This window comes from Cricetulus griseus, chromosome X (genome assembly GCF_003668045.3).
Source record: "Cricetulus griseus strain 17A/GY chromosome X, alternate assembly CriGri-PICRH-1.0, whole genome shotgun sequence".
NCBI lineage: Eukaryota > Metazoa > Chordata > Mammalia > Rodentia > Cricetidae > Cricetulus > Cricetulus griseus.
The window spans coordinates 4,311,039-4,331,409 of NC_048604.1; the positions used below are offsets into that span (position 1 = coordinate 4,311,039).

General features: G+C 40.3%; 1 protein-coding gene across 7 annotated transcripts in view; it reads right to left on the reverse strand.

The window, feature by feature from the left end:
• Positions 1-314: 314 nt before the first annotated feature.
• The window catches only part of LOC100761567 (myotubularin), a 113,211-nt gene continuing 93,154 nt past the window's right edge, over positions 315-20,371 (reverse strand). For all 7 annotated transcript variants that reach the window (XM_027432211.1, XM_027432212.1, XM_035450097.1 and 4 more), the window contains 4 exons: positions 18,157-18,249; positions 17,313-17,426; positions 10,413-10,589; positions 315-2,138 (listed from right to left, as the gene is read on the reverse strand). In XM_027432211.1, the coding sequence (XP_027288012.1) occupies positions 1,971-2,138; positions 10,413-10,589; positions 17,313-17,426; positions 18,157-18,249 (552 nt within the window). In that variant the 3' untranslated portion in view covers positions 315-1,970. The remainder of the gene's footprint in view (positions 2,139-10,412; positions 10,590-17,312; positions 17,427-18,156; positions 18,250-20,371) is intronic.

Below are 20,371 nucleotides of genomic sequence, written 5' to 3' on the forward strand. Positions count from 1 at the left end.
CCTAAAGGTTTCCAGATCTGTCCATCAATAGTAAATTCATTTTACCATTTATCAGCTGAAATGGAAATAAGCTGGTTGTGGCAATGCATGACTGTGAGATGGACATAGGAAGGATATGGAGTTCAAAGCCAGCTTTGGTGACACAGTGAGTTGGAGGCCAACCTGGGTTATATGAGACTTTAGGTTAAACAACAACAACAACAAAAAGGAAAACAAATGTTGCTACTATGATTAAAAAAATGTGACGTAGATCCAGAAAAAGAAAATACGCAATAAGGTGGGCACTGTGCACATCTTAAACACACACAGTTATATCCTTGGAAATTGTGTTAGGTTTTATTTAATATATTTACTACAGCAGGTCCTTAATATTTATTGTCATGAAAATGTCTTCATGAAATTTCATAAATTCCTTTGAGCTATTAGTATTAGCATTTTTTTCTTTTTGTGGAGTGATACTTTTAATTTATGAAATATTTACAGCGTTTACAAAAAGCAAAAGAATGTCTAATAAACTTTTTATACTTACAAAATCCATACATCACACTACTATATTGAGATGTCTTATTTGGTAGACCAGTAAGCTGTGACATAAAATAATTTACAAAGATAAATTTAATCTCTTAATTCATTGAAAACAAAACCATATTAGCTATAAATAATCTTTACAAATCACTGTAAAACATTAATTGCTTTAACTCTAGCTTTAGCTTTTACAAATATATTTACTAAATGAATTAGTTCAGATATCAAATAGAACTGTGCATTGAAAATTTCACTTCATACTACAAAACAAAATGAAAACACCTGACAAAGCAAACTGCCCAGTACTTCAAGTAATAATGTGCAGAACCAGTTTTTATGCACGCACATGGAGGAGGAACCAAACACCATTTAAATGGAGATACATAAACAGAATACTTTCAAGAATACACTAAAAAATGTAAGAAAGATCCTCTAGCCACAGTTCATCCATCCAAGACAGTGATGCCTCCACTTTGGCAGATAAACTGCACTGACTAGAGGTGTGTTTGCGAAAATATTCACCTAAGCAGCAGAAGGCAGCCGACATTCTCACACAGTGCTATACATGGGTTTTGCCTCAACCTGAGTATGACTCAGTGTTAGACCAGCTCATGGGAGAATTTAGAAAGCAGAGCTTGCAAAGTTAAGGAGAAAAATCAAATCATATCACTTTTTAATATAAAAATATGTTTCTCTTGAAAAAAATGATGGGAGAACCTTTTATTTTCAAAATTTCAAAAATTCAAAATGATGAAATGCTCATCTTTTTTCTTACATTACCACTTATGATGGTATAAAAACTGGCAATTATTTCAACGCCTCGCTCTTGGAATCTGCGGAGGAATCGGAGTGCAATTTGGCTTTGGCAGTAATACCCATCTTTCACATTTGGATTCATTTTAGATAATCCAAAGCAACTGTCGTAAGCAGCTGGAGGAAAATCCATTTTACAAACACATCCCTCCCCATCTGGATTTAAAATAATGTTTCAAAGCACACCCACTTTGCTCTCAATACCACCCTTGGACTTCTGGATAGTGAACACTGTATGGTCATGTAAATGGAGTTCTAATTGGTCTAAATAATAAAAACCCAAGAGGCACAAAAAATAAAATAATGTTTCAATTAAGCCCACAAAATACATACTGTATATGTAGCATTTATACAGAGGTACATTAAATTTAAATTTTATCTTCACAAAAGTGCTTTGTAAAAACTTGTGAGGATTTTCCAGAACCCCCTCTTGATTCCTTTCTCCGGATTGCCACACAGACACCGTAGATTTCTTGTAATATATATAATAGAAGGCACATACTCAAGAGTCTAAGATGTTAGTTCAACTTCTAAATGGAGGCAAGTATTTTAAATCTACTCTGTACACATGCCCAAAATGAAAGTCAACTATTTCACTTATCTAGAGCTCAAGTGCAGTGGCAGTGATCCTCTCAGAAGTGAGTTTGCATATGGGGCATCACCTGTGAGGGACTGGAAGGAGAAGCAGGAGGGTCAGAAAGCTTGGCAGAGTTGGCAAGGTGCAATTCCTCGAGCCTCTTTATATAATCATCACGCAGGGCCAAGAGCTCCATGTAACGCTGCTCCACTGGATTGGGCTGCTACAAAGAATCATAGACACAATTACATTTTATGCTAGCCATGCCATCTGCCCACTGCCTTAATATTGACCCCTGCCCTTTCTAAGGGCTGACATACACACATACTTTCCTTACATACTGCACCACGGACACATAGGAGAAAACAGCTAGAGTCCTAAAACATACACCAAGATTTTCACACTGAGAAATACAGTGCACACACTTCTTCACACTTGCATGGAAGCTCTTGTAGCATTAATGCTAGTTGGTATTAATAGTACAAACCCAGAGACAGAGATTTGGGCTAAGGCTGGAGATTAGAAAAGCAAAGCTACCAGCCACTGGAGAGTTCTCACTTAGGCCAATGCTCAGAACAAAGGGGCGATCCTGTCCTTAGACTGCATCTCTAGACTGTACTGCTCTCCACCAAACCTCAGAATGTAACGAGTTCCTGTCTCCTCCTCCTTATATTCATCTCTTCACCCAGCCATATCACTCCTGTCTCCACCTCCCTAGTGCTGAGATTAAAGGCGTGTGATCCCAAGTGCTGAGTTCACCTTTGTGTAGGCTGTTTCTTTTAGACTGATTCACTCTCATGTGATCAGTCTCAATGGTGGCCTTGAACTCACAGAGATTCATCTGCCTCTGTCTCCCGAGTGCTGGGATTAAAGGGTTATGTGCCACCACTGTCTGGCCTCTATGGCTAAGTAGTATGGCTAGCTTGCACTCTGATCTTCAAGGAAGCTTTATTTGTTAGATCATAAACAAAATATCACCCCAACCTCTAAGCATCTATCAGCCCAGACACAGCTTCAGATTTCTGTGTTGCCCATCCCTAGATCCACTGTCCGCTTTCATCCTGAAGGACAGTTCTTCACAATTTGGTTTGAGGATTTCCTTTCTGTGTAGACTTGTGATACTTCCTAGAGGTGAATAGCCAGAAACAAATTACAGTATTACTTTATATTTTGTTAAAATTGATGTAACTGATAGCACTGTGTATTTAGCGAATGGTATTTGGCTCACCGTTGTGCTTTCTAAATTCTGTCACTTCTGAGTCCCATTTATAGAATAAACCAGTCAACACAGCCCATGCTGAGGGTACTCAGCAATTTCCAGGGTTCCTCAACGTTATACACAATGGTTTACCGAATATATATATATATATATATATTCATAAACATATCTGACAGATCTTCCTAGGCCTAGGGTTTCTGAAGAGTAGAGTACAAGCTCTTTGACTTCACCACATGCTGTCAAATTGACCTTGATATGTGGCCATGGTCTACGGTTCCTCCCAGTGATGCCTGGCATTTCCTGCTGTTCCACATTCTCACCAGAACATGGGAGACTTTGCACCAACTTGTGGGCTATCCTGTGGTATGTCAAGGAAGTCTGTGTCCACGCTACTCTGCAAGAGCATCTTCCCATGAGCTTACTCTCTGAATGAACACACAGCTGAGAGCAGCAAGCACTGACAACCTCCAGTCTGGGGGTCAACTCCCACTTTGCCTCTTCCTAGCTGTGTACCAAGTTTCTGCGTGCCTCTACCAACCTCTTGGTGCAAATGGGCAAGACTTCAGCATGGCCCTTCCCGTATTGTTCTGAGGGTGCCATGCATCTGGGTCACTGCAATTACTTTTACAAGTCAACAGGGGATTGACGTTGGCATAAAGGTACAATGGGATCCTTCCCAGCATGTTCATTTCTATAAACCTTTATTCTGAGACACAAATCACAGAGTGCACACATCTTAAAATGTTCTGCTCAATGAATCTCTATGAAAGCATATACTCAGGTAATGATCACCCAGGTCAAGATGTACGAGAAAAGAGCTCTGCAGGAGATTCATGTTCCAAAGCCATCAGCAGTGGCTTTCTAGAAAGCTTGAGCAGCATATGAAACAGTAAAAAATAGAGGCTAAAGCCTATAAAAGTGCCTTCCTGTAGTACATATAGTAGCTCCCAGAACTGTCCTGCATTAGTCAGTGTTAAAATGTCTAGCCAAGCTATGAGTGCCAATAAAGCTGTGACTGTGAGTACCACTGGCAAAGGCTGAGAAGAATGGTTTCTGCTAGCATCCGACATGTGATAATGACCAGGGTTTCAGAGCAGCAACCCTGAGTCTTGACAAGTAAGACCAAGTCTTAGCTTCTTGTGGCTGCCCTAACAAGTGAAGAGAGACTTTGGTGGCTTAAAATAAAAAGATACTCACCTTGTTTTCTGCAAGGTGAAATTCCATTGGTCAAGTGTCACCAGGGTCACACAACCTCTGGAGGCACTAGGAGAGAATTCTTCCTTGTTCTAACCCTGTTTCTGATGACTTCAGCTAACTTCTTAGCCATACAAATATCACTCTGGTCTCTATATCTGCCTTTACATGGCCTTTTCCTCTCTTCTGGAGCTGTGCTGCAAACCCTCTCCTTTGTTTTAGGTAGGAGAATGCTTATCAGTAGATTTAGGGCCAATCTAAATTACAACTGAAAATACCTATTATCCAAATAAGGCATCTACAATGGTTGATCTTCATATCAGCTTGACTGGATTTGGAATCACCTAGGAGACATACAGTATGTCTTTAGGAGACTCTAAAGACCTTTAACTGAGGAGGAAGGTCTGACCCTGAAAGGACAGTGTCAGCAGGCCGGGGACCCAGACTGAATAAAAAAGAAAAAGAGAGCTGAGCACCAGCATTTATCCCTGTTTCCTGACTATGGGCCCACTGTGACCAGCTGCCTTAAGATTCTGCCACCATGTCTGCCCTGTCATGATGGATTGTATTCTCAAACTGTGAACCTAGCTTGTCTGTGTCAGGTATTTTTCTCACAGCAACAAGAAAAATTACTAGTACAATCACTAGTAATATATTCATATTCTAGTTCCATCCATTGGCCTGCAAATTTCAAGATTCCATTTTTCTCCCCGCTGAAAGAGTCCATTGTTTTTTTTCTCCATTGTGTAAATGTACCACATTTACTCTATCCATTCTTCAGTTGAGGGGCATCTAGGCTGCTTCCAGTTTCTGGCTATTACAAATAGTGCTGCTATGAACATGGTTGAACAGATGTCCTGGTTGTATGAATGTGCTTCCTTCTTTTGGGTATATGCCTAGGAGTGGGATTGCTGGATCTTGTGGTAGACTGATTCCCATTTTTTTGAGGAGTCACCATACTGATTTCCAAAGTGGCTGTACAAGTTGGCACTCCCACCAGCAGTGGAGAAGTGTTCCCCTTTCTCCACATCCTCTCCAGCATAAACTGACATTGGTGTTTTTAATTTTAGTCATTCTGACAGTAGTTGTTTTGATTTGCACTTCCCTGTTTGTCCCCAGTACTGTTTTCAAAAAAGCATATATGATGTTAGGGCAAGAATGCCTGGTACAGCAGCTAATACCCACTTTGTGCTGCTCAGTAATATCCTCTGCCTATTTTCCTCTGTGTTCAGCTGTGGGCCAGGTGCTGGTCTAGGTGTTCTGTGATCAAGAAAGCCTGATTTCATGGTGTATATCTTCCAGCTGGGGGCGACAGACCAATAATAAACAACAATTCCATGAAGCTATCAACTGCTAGAAGATGACTGATACTACAGAGTAGAACAAGACAGGAGAGTAGTGGGCAGGTGTGGTGTTACTGGGAGTCTACTTTGTACTTATGGAATGAGACACACTAAAGAAGGAAGTGAGTTTAGGGGAAATGCTTGAGAGAGATAAAGGAAGAACAGAGGCCAGTGTAGCTAAAGAACTGTTTCACAAAGTGTGACTGAGACAGGGAAAAGAGAAAAGGTATAGTCACATAAGGCCTCAGAAGCCACTTTAAAGACTTGGTCCCTGAATCCTTTACATGGTCTCCCTAGCCAGTATGGAGAAGTGTTGTAGTCAGATGCCAATTTTACAAGGACAGCTTTAGGTTTCATGCTGAGGATACATTCAGAGGAAGCAAGGGTGACCCCAAAAGTCCATTTAGAAGTGTACTGCTATCACATAGCACACTCTAAAGTGGTGGCAGAAGCATACTGAGAAATAACAGGATGAGAGAGAGAGAGAGAGAGAGAGAGAGAGAGAGAGAGAGAGAGAGAGAGAGAGAGAGAGAGAGATTTTATGAATTTTATGTGTATGGGTGTATTGTCTGCACATGCACAATGTGCATGTCTGATGCTCACAGAGGGGTCAGGAGAGGGTTTCACATCCACTAGGACTGGAAGTACAGATAGTTGTGAGTTGCCATTTGGGTGCTAGGAATTGAACCCAGGTTCTCTGGAAGAGATCAATAAGTGTTCTTAACCACTGAACCATCTCTCTAGCCCTCCTCCCTCTGACCTATATTTTACAGACAAATGAGTTCTCTTGGCACACTGACTGTGGGGTGAGAGAGAGAAAGGCCTAAAAGATGACTCTAGGTTTCCTGATAGGATGACTAGAATGGTAATGTCCTGAACTGAAATGAAGATGACACCATGAATAGGAGCTGGAGGGAAACTTTAGGTGTTCTGTTTGGATATCTGACATTTAATTTGGGATCCCATCATTATTTACACAATAAATAATGCTATCTTCTTACTATACAAAGTCTTCACAGCCAGGCTGGTCTGTTCCTAGGTCATCTCAGTTTTTGTTTTTATATGTTATCAAACACTAACTATACAAAATAGTTTCATCAAAACATTTTTATACATATTATATTTATTTTGATCCTACTATTTGTTTCCCACTCCTGCAGATCCCTTTTCTCTTTATAACTAGTCTTCACTTCCCACTTTAATGTCTTTTCTTTTCTGGTGACCCAATGAATTTAATTAGCATTGCTTATAGGAACATGGGTATCTTATTAGTGGCTGATCCCCCCCACCCCCCACCCCCGCATCAGCCAGGATCTCATAGGTTACTCCTCCCTAGCTACTGTTAACTGTTTATAAATCCTAGGGAGGGGTGGAGCCTCATGAGTCCCTCCTCTCAGCTACTGTTAGCTGCCTATCAATACTCAGGGAAGGGTAGAGCCTCAAGAGTCTCTCCCCTTAGCTACTGTTTACTGTATTAATTCTCAGGGAGAGAGAGAGAGCTTCATTAGTCCTTTCTCTAGGTGTTAAGTGCTTATAAGTTCTTGGGGGTGGGGGATAAGGACTCATGTGCCACTATCCCCTAGCTATTGTAGTCTGCCTATAAATCCACAGGGAAGTTGGCATATGTGTAACCCATGACAGGATTCAGACAGCACAATCTTATACAAGGTTGGATCATACAATTCTTGACATATAGGAGGAAAAGTTCTTCATTGATATTCTCTCAAACAGCTTTAGTTATGTAAAAATCATCTTCCATATGAATATTAAATTTTAGAGTCAGTTTGAATACTAGAATCAGCACATATACTTAGACAACAAGAAGAAATCAGATGTAACAAAAATAATTTTTCAGGGACATGAATGTACAATTAGAATGAGTTCTCTAAACTATTATCAATAAGAGATTAAAACTTGCAAATGAAAAAGACCAGTGAAATAATGAGTATAAAATACATAGAAATTATTAACCTATAGATACACAAAAACCACTTAAAGAATATAACAGAGGAGTCCATTTCTGAGAATATGTAAAGACAAGCAAACAAGCAATGAAATTTAAAGTCTAATAACCTCACTTCTAATACATCTGAACTTTTCACTTAGAAATGGGCTGTTAGTAAAGTGTGTGCCAACTCAGGACGACATACAAACCACAGGATAGCTCATCAAAGAAACATTTTAACCCTCAAATGATTTTCCCATTCAGATGCCTTCTAACTCTTCTCCTAGAAATGACTTGAATCCCATACATGTGAGATGGTTTATATATCATTGACTTTGTTCTTATCTTTCAGTTACTGAGTTTGATGTCATAGCAAAGACTGACCAAGCCTGCTTTTAACAACAGGCTAACCTTGTCTTCATCCAGGTTAAGAGCTCATTATGGGGAGGGACTGTATATTCTTTTATCTTTCAACAGGGGTAGCATATCATTATGTTGTGAATACCATAGGTGAACACTAACTGAATACTTTCTCCGTCACACAAATGAATTATCACTAAACTTTCAAGTGGTTAAGTGCATTCCTTCGGGTTTACATTATCTAATTTAGGAAGTCCTATGTGCTTAGTTGTACATCAGCAGATCTCTAAAGACATCCCCCACTCTTAATTCCCACCTCTATTATCAGCTTCATCCCTGTGCCCTGCAATCATCAGCTTATGCGCCCCTGTCAGCCTGGGGAGTCTTGTGGGCAGAGATCATCTGTTCCTAATCCCTGTATTCTCCCAGTGCAGGACACACTGAACACTCTGTATTTTGTAGAAGATAATATGACATCAATTGGGATATCAATTTGTGCATGAGTATTATAGCCAGAAAAATTGACACGGGGAAGGAAATGTTTTTGAATAGATGCCAACAGATTATGATATAGAGCAATTTATGTCTGAAAGTAAAAGTTTCTCTCAAAGAACAAGCATTCTTGTTCATTCAGGTCCATCTTGCTTAAACCGGTGGAGAATACAGTGTGGGAGGTACTTTACAGAAAGTTCTGATGATGATGTCCCTTCAAACTTGCCTCATGAAATGAAACAAGACCAATCAAAAGACTCAAACCAAATAACTTGTCACATAATCGTTATTTTTTATAGTCAGGAATGAATTATTCAAAATTCCTTATACTTCACAAATTTTGACAGGTACAAATGGAGAGGTAATTGTAGAATCTGCAGATACTGTAAATAGTTTGTCACAGCCAATAACTAGAAGATAGCTATAACAAATACAAAAAAGGGCTTATTTTGGAAGACTGACACTGTGTGTGTGTGTGTGTGTGTGTGTGTGTTGTATTTATTTATTTATTTATTTATTTATTTATTTATTTAGAGATAGAGTCTCACTTTTAGTCCTGGCTGGCCTGAACTTACTATGTAGAACAAGCTGGAGTGAAACTCACAGACTCTCCCTGCCTCTGCCTTCAGACTACTGGGATGACAGATGTGAGCTACCATGCCCATCTTGTATATTTAATTGCAAAAGAAATATGTGTTCTGCAATAGACATTAGCAAAGATTCTGTTTACTTTTTACCTGATATCCTAAATGCTGGAATGACTGTTCAGTAAATTCCCTCAAAGTACTTCTCAAATTCCAAACTAAATAGGTAAATGTACTTAAGCTCTGGCACCTGCCACTTTACAAAAAACACACACACACTTCAAACAGGGCCACATTACAAAAGTATTTCACTCAAGCAGCAGAGACTTCCCAGTGAAGGAACCAGGTTGAAATGAGCAATTCCCCAGTGAGTATGAGGCACAGGATGGAACAGAGTAAGGGCATGTGTGCAGAAGCCTGTGAAATCTGGCTCCCTGACTTGCCACCCCAAACTACTACTGATGGGATTACATCTAAGGTTCTTGCAAGGCTGAATCATGCAGATAGTCAATACCTTACACCACAGGAAAATGAGTAAAACTCCACCAGGAGCCACTACAAACACTAAGACCCAGAACAAAGCCATGAGTGGAAGCACTTTTCTTCTGAGCCTTATAAATAGGTTGCTTTTTCTTCTGGTTTACGGTGAAGTTGTGAGAATGGGAAAGTCTCTATCTGTGCAGTTTTGCACTTCAGGAACCTGCTTTCATGTTGACTGATTAGTAGCTACTAGCTAAATTTACTAACCATTGGTATATTGGTATCTTTATTTTAGGTATGTGTAGTAAGAAACAAGCTGATGCCAGCTCACTTCATATTTCCATCTCAGCTGGAGGGTAGAAAAATTCTCCCTCACATTTAAATGACCGCTTAAGTCTAGTCAATGCAGAGAACTTTTTGAGACAGGGTCTCATGTAGCCCAGGCTTGCCTCAAATTTCACTATATAGCAGAAGTTGGCTTTGAACTTCTGGTTATCCTTCCTTTCACCTCCTAAGTGCTAGAAACACAAGAGTGCACACAATGTCAGGGAATTATGTACAGAGCTTTCTGATGATGTGTAAGCCTTTCAAGTGATTAAAGGAAACCCTTAGCTAGGAAAACAGAAACTTTCTAGAGTTTTAAAATAGCTTACATTATGGTTAAAAAATATAGCATTCATTTGGGCAGTGAACTGTAAGTTTAACTTCAAAATTCATAGTTTAGTAATTCACAACAATTTTAAATTAGCACTAGTTTAAAAGCAAGTGTTTTCTTTATTATGTTTGTCCTCAGAATATGAACAAGCTACCAGCATAACAAATAGCATCATACTAGCTAGGGTGGAGCCATTCAATCAAGGAAGGCTGTCTTTTCACTTACTTGTTGCTTGATTCTGGGATTCCATCGAATGTAGTAATTCACCCACAGCTCCAAGTGTCGCATACTAGCAACTGGATATAAAACCCGATTGATTTCTTTTGTATAGAAGGGGTTTTTGAATTTGTCTTTATTGCTGTTAATTAGCGACCATACAGAAACTGTTCTTTCTGTAAGTTTCTGCAGAGAGAGAAAGCAGAAAGGTAAACACACTCACAAACCATCTTGCAATGCAACCTGTGGCAATACAATTCAGGATTAGTACCAATGATGCATTTATATTACCCTCCATAATAAATAGCTAAGAAAAAGCATCACCCAGTGCCTACATCCATTTACTGCTATTTGCATAGATAACTGCCTAGCTCAAGAGCCATTGTTTCTGCTGAATGCTGCACCACTGAATGCAATTGACTGACCTACAAAGACAATCCCTGGCTAGGCAAAAACGTTTATGAACAGATGGGCTACACTGTTTTTTCATTCCCCTCAAAGAAAAATTAGGAGACACCAATGAGTTCCAATGTTTTCTGTTTAAACCTGTGCCTACTTGACAACAGGTATTTGGATAGTTATTTTAACTAACCATCCAGATATGTATTTAATCTACATCAGAGCCACATCCAGATATTTGAAAAAAATATGGATAGCAGACTGCACTAAGTCTTCAGGTTTTCACTGGTATCAAGGATAAAATATTTACAATTTTATTGTTTTTATCATATACATTTTACCAAAATTTCACCATAAACTATGGGGAAAAACCAAAGCTGAGGAATAGAAATATAAGAAATAAAAGTACTAAAGTTAGAATTTGATTCTTCCTAGTAATATCTTTCATGAGTAAGACAAAGAAGGCACAGCTAAACAAATTCCTAGAATGCATGTAGTTCATTTATAGAAATGAAAAAATCATGAGAGCTGTAAAGACTAGATTTGCAACTTGAGGGTTGTTGAGAAGCTTCTTTCTCCCCTAACTGTGAAACTGTTTGACTTTTAAAAACATGTACGTAATATAAAACTGAAAACGTGTAAAATAAGCACAATCCAGTACAGAGTTTGGCATCAGAAAAGTACAAATGAACTTTATGGGGTCAGTTCAAATAGTGCTATCATGATTTATCATTGAAGTCATTCCTAGAAAGAATCAAATTCTAAGTTTGGTATTTTATTTCATGTATTATTTTTTACTTCTCAGCTTTGGCTTTTCCATAGTTTACAGTGAAAATTTGGTAAAATGTATGCAATAACAACAACAAACTTGTAAATGTTTTATGAGAGCATGGACACCATGCAGGGATATGGTCCATCATGGTGAGGAATACTCCATGGTCAAGGCAGCAGAAGTATGGAGTGGCTGGTTACATCCTCAAAGCACCTAGGAAAGAAGAGAGCATCAAGGTCCACCCTGCAGTGAACCTCTTCCTCCAGCAAGACTCTACTTTTGAAAGGTTCCAACATATGAACCCATGGGGGAGCATTTCACACTCAAACAGTAACAGGTTTCCAGGAGCTTTTCATACTATAACCGGGTCACCAGGGCAGCCTTGATCTTCCTTTGTAGCCCAGACAGTCTTTTAATTTATGATCATCCTACCTCAGTCTCTATAGTAGCTGGGATCACAGGCCTGACACACCAGGACTGGCTTTGAGTTTGGATGCACAACCAGTAGCAGCAGGCTTGTTGGACCACAAAGTGGTTCTGTTTTTAATTTCCTGAAACATCTTCACTGTGTCTTCCACGAAACTTGAGCCAACTTGTGTTTTTAATTGATTTATCTGGTACTTGTCTTCTTATTCTCCAAGTACTGCTAGCACATCACTATCCAGTTGCAGGTGTTAACTACTGGCATGGTCACAATGTCTTTCTTTCCCCCATTCCTGCCCCTCAGAGAGACTAATTTTTTTCTGCCACACATCCCAACCCATAGCACAGCTCTGATTAACTCAGCATTTAGCAGTTTGATTCTGATGACTAAGCACCTGCTGTTTGCAGCTGTGCTCTCCAGCTCTTCAGTCCTGTCATTGCTTTCCTTTTCCTGCACACACTGATTTTTCATGATGTCACAACTGTCTGTTTACCTTCCGTGCCATTTACTAGCTCAACTCCAAGCTCTCCTCAGTGTTTCACATGCCCCTAAAGAATCTTAAGCACATCAGGTGGCCCCGATGTCTCTGTCACAGAAGCTTCAACCTGCACCAGCTGTTCTTTTGCCTTGTGCTCAGTTCTCAATAAGAACTCCTGTGCTGGAGCTCTGACTCTGGGGATTCTGTGCAGCCTTACTTTTCTTTTCATAGAGTGCATATTTTGGCCACATTCAAAAGAAGATGCATTTGGGGAAGTAGGTCATTTTTAAAAAAAAAAAATGTGAGCTTGTATATGCAGATACACATGTCCATGTATATTTTTGTGCAGGCCAGTCACTAATGTCAGTGTCATCCTAAGACACTTTCCATCTCTTTAACGACAGGGCATTTCATTGGCCCTGAGCTTATCAATTGGGCTAGAATGGCTAGTTAGATCTAGGGGTCCTCCTGGCTCCACATGCACAGTGCTGGGTTACGTGCATGCTCCCTTTGTTTAGGGTTTTGTGTGGGTTGTGGGGATTGAACTAAGATCCTCATGCTTGCAAGGCAAACATTTTACCGACAGAGCTAACTCCCAGTGCATGAAATAAATCATTGTGGGTTTTTTTGTTTTGTTTTGTTTTTTTGGTTTTTCGAGACAGGGTTTCTCTGTGGCTTTGGAGACTGTCCTAGAACTAGCTCTTGTAGACCAGGCTGGTCTGGAACTCACAGAGATCCACCTGCCTCTGCCTCCCGAGTGCTGGGATTAAAGACTTGTGCCACCACAGCCCAGTGTAATAGATCATTCTTGATGCTGTATGTGTCTGAGAGGATTTTGTTCTCCTTCCATAGATAGGTGGCAGTTTGGTAGCTGCAGAAAGCTGGCGTGAAGCCCTTTCCTTAAAAGACATCTGGGCAATATTGTCATCAAAGAATCCCAAGTCATCTTGATTTCTGTTTATTTGCAAATACAGCATGAGTATATCATAGTTAAAATTCTTGGGATCAGAAATTATTTGGCTTTAGGAATTTTTGTTCTGATTATGGAATGTGTGCATATACATAACTAGATATCTTAGGGATATATTCCAGTCAAAACATAAAATTCAACTATGTTTCATATATGCTTTATACACATATCCTGAATTTAATTCTAGGCTATACATTGATGTGTTTGCATTTTTGTATTTATTTTGTTTGGAGACAGGGTCTTAATATGTAGGCCAGCCCACTCTGGAAATCAGTATGTAACTCAACTGCCCTAAAACTTGTGTTGCTCCTGCCTTAATCTCCTAACGGCTGGGATTATGGGCTTGAGCTACAACACCTAGTTCCCCTACCTCCTGTTCTTTTAAAATACAACTTAGAAGTGAAATTTCTGGGTTGTATGTTAATTCTACATTTCCCTTTTAAGATGCACTGTTTTCCATTCCCTTAACAGTTTATAAAACTTCTGTATCTTCCAGAAAGACATAGAATAAGCACCTGGTTCTAGAATACGTGGAGTGAGTCACGATTGTTACTATCTCCTCAGAAGGAATCTCTGCCAGGGTTCTTACCTCCCTCCATAGAGGGATGGAGGAGAGATGGGTAGCTTATCATAAACGGGCCTTCATGTTACTCTCTCATCCCACTTTGTCCCAAATAACATGCTGGGAGGCTTTAGTCCTGGGCCAGCTAGGTGTTCTGCAATGCAGAGTGAGCTGCTGCTTGGTGTCTCTGTTGCTGCTTTCAGATTTGCTTTTCTCAAGCTACAATATTTGTTACTTACCTACTGGCTTTTCACCTTGTAAATTTTTTCTTTTACTTTCTCCTTTTTCATATTTTTATAGGTTCATGCCCTTCTACTTTTTAATTGGTGCTGGCATAATTGAATGCTCGCATGTAGAAGACTGCAGATAGATCCATATCTATCGCCGTGCACAAAACGTTAAGTCTAAATGGATCAAAGACCTCAACATAAATCCAGCCACACTGAACCTCTTAGAAGAGAAAGTAGGTGGTACTCTGGAACAAATTGGTACAGGAGGCTGCTTCCTGAACATAACGCCAGTAGCACAGACACTGAGATTGCCAATTAATAAATGGGACCTCCTGAAACTGATAAGCCTCTGTAAGGCAAAGGACAGAGTCAACAATACAAAATGGCAGGCCACAGACTAGGACAAGATATTTTCCAACCCCACATCTGACAGAGGGCTGATCTCCAAAATATACAAAGAACTCAAGAAGCTAGTGTCTACAACACCAACTAATCCAATTAAAAAGTGGGGTACAGAACTAAATAGAGAATTCTCAATAGAGGAATCTAAAATGGCTGATATACACATAAGAAAATGTTCAACATCCTTAGCCATCAGGGAAATGCAAATCAAAACAACTCTGAGATACCATCTTACTCCTGCTAGAATGGCTAAAATAAAAAACACCAATGTTAGTTTATGCTGGAGAGGATGTGGAGAAAGGGGAACACTCCTCCACTGCTGGTGGGAGTGCCAACTTGTACAGCCACTTTGGAAATCTGTATGGTGATTTCTCAGGAAAATGGGAATCAGTCTACCACAAGATTCAGCAATTCCACTCTTAGGCATATACCCAAAAGAAGCACATTCATACAACAAGGACATCAGTTCAATGATGTTCATAGCAGCATTGTTTATAATAGTCAGAACCTGGAAGCAGCCTAGATGCCCCTCAACTGAAGAATGGATAGAGAAAATTTGGTACATTTACACAATGGAGTACTACTCAGCCGAAAAACAAAACAAAACAAAACAAACAAACAAACAAACAAAAAACAATGGAATCTTGAAATTCGCAGGCAAATGGATGAAACTAGAAGAAACCAACCTGGGTGAGATAACCCAGTTGCAAAAAGACAAACATGGTATGTACTCACTCATATATGGATTTTAGATCTAGTGCAAAGAAGTAGCAGCCTGCAATCCACTCCACCAGAGAAGCTAGGTAACAAGGAGGACCCTAAGAGAGACACACATGGTCCCCTGGAGAAGGGGAAAGGGACAAGATCTCCTAAGCTAATGGGGAGCATGGGGGAGGGGTGAGGGAGTTAGGAGAAAGAGAAGGGGAGAAGTGGAGGGGAGAAGAGGGCAGGACAGAGCATGAAGATCTAGTCAGGGGAGGAATGGAGGAGAGCAAGAAAAGAGATACCATCATAGAGGGAGCCATTATAGTTTTAAAGAGAATCCTGGCACTAGGGAAATGTCCAGAAATCTACAAGGATAACCCCAACTAGCAATCTAAGCAATAGTCGAGAGGCTACCTTAAATACTCTTCTCTGATAATGAGATTGATGACTACCTTATATGCCATCCTAGAGCCTTCACCCAGTAGCTGATGGAAGCAGACGCAGACACTCACAGTTCAACACTGAGCTGAACTCTGGAATCCAGTTTCAAAAAGGAAGCAGTGATGAGTAAATGGGTCAAGACCAGGCTGGAGAAACCCATAGAAACAGCTGACCTGAACAATGGGTTGCTCATGGACCCCAGATGGATAGCTGGGAAACCAGCATAGGACTGTTCCAGACTCCCTGAAGGAGGAAGTCAGTTTAGAGATCTGGACAATCTATGGGGCCTCTACTAGTGGATCAGTATTTACCCCTAGTATACAAATGGACTTTGGGAGCCCTCTCCATATAGAGGGATAATCTCTCAGCCTAGACACACAGGGTAGGGGCTAGGTCGTGCTCCAAATGATAGGACAGATTTTGAAGATTCCCCCATGAAAGGCCTAACCCTCCCTGGGGAGCAGAAAGGGGTTGGAATAGGGGGTAGTTGGGGGGCAGGGGAGAGGGGAGGGAGAGGGAACTGAGATTGACATGTAAAAGAAGCTTGTTTCTAATTTAAATTAAAAAATAAGAAAAAAGAGCCACTCCATGAGCTGGAAGCCATAACTGAAATTTTTAATGAGGTTAAGAACCTAAGCCTACATAGGGCATGGGCCCAGGGGGAAAACCCACTATTAGTCTCCTAAATAAGCATAACAATAAAATGATGTCTAATGACCTACTGCTTTATCTACAGATCAGAGCACACTCAGTTCACACCAGAGAAGCTGCTTCTAGTAGTAGATGGCAATTAACACAGAGACCCAGAACTGTACAAGGTGTATAAAGTGAGAGACTTAGGAGTATTCAGCCCCAAATGGGATGTCTTTATCAAATCCCCATCCCCAAGCTCAGGAATCTATGCAGAGTAGGAGGCAGAATGACTTCAAGAACAAGAGCTGGTGACTGACTTCTGGGAAACAGCAAATTCTAGACACAGGAGCATTAGTGCACATATGAACTCAGAGACTGTGGCACCACAGAAAACCATACAACTTCAAGCCAGACAAACTCCCAGAAAGGAGAAGGAAAAGTGAACACAAAGTCCCACCTCTTCAAGAAGCTATTTAAAAATGGTAGCTGTTGGGAAAGGGAAAATCAGTTTTTGTCAATGGAGTATGACCCTACTCCAGGGCAGGCCCCACGTTTTTAGTGGGCTTTTATTCCCTTTCCTTCCTTCCTTCCCTCCCTCCCTCCTCTCCCTCATTTTTAAGAGAGACTATCAAATGAGATGAGTAAGGGATGGGGAGGGGGTAAGAACCTGGGTAACAGGAAAGAATATTATCAAAATATACTGTATGAAATTCTCAAACAAATAAATTAAAAAATTCCCTTTCTATAACTTTTCATGGAGCTCCACAAGGGAGAACTTGTATACTTTAAAAATCACTCCTACTCCTCAGGGCAAAAGAAGGGCTTCATAAACACTCATATTCTTCTTAGATTCACTTTGTAAAACCTTCACAAAAAATTAGTGTTTTGCTCACCTGTCTTTCTCGAGCCGATTCACAGTTAAATAAGAAAGTACCAAATCGACAGCTATACAGATGATCCAAGATCGTAATCAAGAAGCATTCATTGAACTCAAAAGCTGTGGGAAACTAGATAAAAAACAAACAAGCAAGCAAACATGAAAAGTCTAGTCTATTATCTCAAGGAAGAAAAAATGCAAAGAGAATATAGTTTCTATCAGACCAGAGTGTCAAAGTAAGAATATGGCATATTATTGTTCACTTTGAATTAAAAGAAACACACACACACACACACACACACACACACACACACACACACAATGGCAAGACAAGTTGCACAGATGGATGGTAAGAGTGACTAAGAGTGCTCCCACACTGAAGAACTCTGGGAAGGACAGCAGAGATTGCCATTTGCACACACCCCACAGGATTATTTATTCTTTTTTTTTTTTACTTCATATAAGACTGATGTACTTTAATATGTGTCAAGTCAAGGAAGAAAAGGTAAAAAGTGGCCAAAAGTTTACTTTTTTAAAAAAGAATTATGAGTTAGCAGGTAAGCTTATACAGAAATGCCAGGGCATTGTCACTCCTGCTAACCTTCCATTAGAACAGGCAATTCAGTTAAAAATTTAAGTTTACAAACTATGGATAATTCTAGACATACATAGTAGTATTATGTCATAGTAATTTTAAAAAATGAATTCCTATGTCCCTGTTGTTGAGATTCAATCACTATTCACTCATAGTCAGGCCTGTTTCATCTTTATTTCTGCCTTGGATTATTTTGTAGGCAAACTTTAGATGTTATAAGACACTATTTAAACATTGAGTGTATATTTATCCCACATATTCTTACCTGTTTTGACATCTGCCACACACAGTCAATAAACTGGAGAAAAATAGGAGATCGGTCAGCATCAGCATGATTTTTATCACCATGACCTATTCTCTGAAATGAATTGATGAAGATTATTTAATTCACAGGTACAAAACAGAGAAAGCATATAACTTACAAAATGTCACAATGCAACTCAGCAACCTGCCTTCTAAATGCCAAGCTTCTCAGACAGTAAACTATGCAGGTTGCCCTGGAAATACAGAGAAACAACCGTTGATTTCATGATAACGGCAATTTTTAAAATTACATTTATGTGTTTATTTGTGTATGCATGTGCACAAGTCCTACATATTCATGGAAGTCAGAGGTCAAGTTTCAAGGGTTGACTCTGTCCTTTCTAGGAAGTGTGATGCCATCAGGCCTGGTGGGAAGCACCTTTAACAACAGAGCCATTTCACCATCTGAATAATGACAATTCAGTGAGAGGGACTAGAGGGAGTATTTAGTCAATAAAGTGCTAGCTATGCAAGCATGAGGACCTGAGTTTAATCTCTAGAACACACAGAAAATGATTAAACAAACCAAACAACTGTTTTGGCAGCACCAGAGCTGGAGCAGTGGAGACAGAAGGATCCTTGGGGCTCACTGGCCAGTCAACCTAGCTTAAGCAAAAAAAGTTCCAGGTCCTCGAGAGAGGCCGTATTTAATAAAAAGGAGGATGACTCCTAAGGAGTGACACCTGAGGTAGACCTCTGGTCTCCATACATAAGTTTACACGCATACACATATCCCCACACAGCCATGTGCATTTACACACATATTCACACACAACTGCAAATACACACAAAACAATGAAAATTAGCAAAGCACCATCAACCTCTGTAACAGTTAAAAATTATTTCATATGATTGGAATGTTGCACAGGTCCCAAACAGCTGCAGATATAGGTAACTGAAGTATCCTTCGTGGTATTTTCTAGCTTCACTAGTTTTCTCAGGGAAGAAGCAGCCTGGAAATTCAAAGGCTTGAAATCATGCCCAAAGTACAATTATTATGATTACAATGCTTACCTCTGCTAGAGCCCAAACAAAAACCCTTACAATGTCTCTATTAAACAGTGGCTGATTCCACTTGGAAATGTTGCTTTGTGAAATTTGGATGAAGGATAAAAGCTGATCAAACAGTATTTTTGTTATTATGATACATGTATCTTCTGAGAATCACCATGGAACTGGCTAAAGGAGAGATGGCTCAGCAGTTAAGAGTACTTACTGCTCTTGAACCTAGGTTCAATTCCCAGAGGGTGGCTAAAAACTAGCTTTAACCCCAGTACTAAGGTATCTGATGCCCTCTACTGGCTTCCAAAAGCATTGCTTGATGTGGCGTGCAAAAACACATGCAGACAAAACATGCCCCCCCCCCCCAATAAATAAATGTTTAAAAGATGCTCACTCAAAAGACATCTGGAAACAAGACCCCACAATATGAATTGCCATGGGATCCATTGATGATTAAAAAATGTGTATCTGAGAATTAAAAAAGAGCCTCAAGTGGGTAGCCTAGGCCTTATACTCATAGGGAAGCCATGGCCGGAGCTCACTGGTTAGCCTTGGCTGGGAACTCAGTGGGTAGTCTAGGCTGGAACTCACTGGGTAGACTTGATTGGAACTTACTGAGTAGGGTACGCCTAGAACTTACTGGGAAGTTTAGTTCTGGAACTCACTGAGTAGCCTATGCTAGGAACCCACTGGGTAACCGAGGCCTAGAACACACTGGGTAGCCTAGGCTGGAACTTACTGGGTAGCTGTGGGTGGAACTGACTGGGCAGCCTTGGATGGAATACTGGGTAGATTAAACATGGAACTCAGTGGACAGCCTTTGCCTGGAACACACTTGGTAGCCCAGGCATGAAACTCACTGAATAACCTAGGCTTGGAACTCAGTGGTAGCCTAGGCCTGGAACTCAATGAGGAACCTTGGCTAGAAGTCACTGAGTATCCTAGTCCTGGTACTCATTAGATAGCCTAGGCCTGAACTTACTGGGTAGCCTTGGCTGGAACTCACTGGAGAGCCTTGGCCAGAACTCATTAGTATCCATGGCTGGAACTCACTGGGTAGCCAAGAACTGGAAATCATTGGGTAGCCTCTGGCTAGAACTCACTGGGTATCCTAGGCCTGGAACTCACTGTGTAGCCTAGGCCTAGAATGAACAGGGAAGCCTTGGCTAGAATTC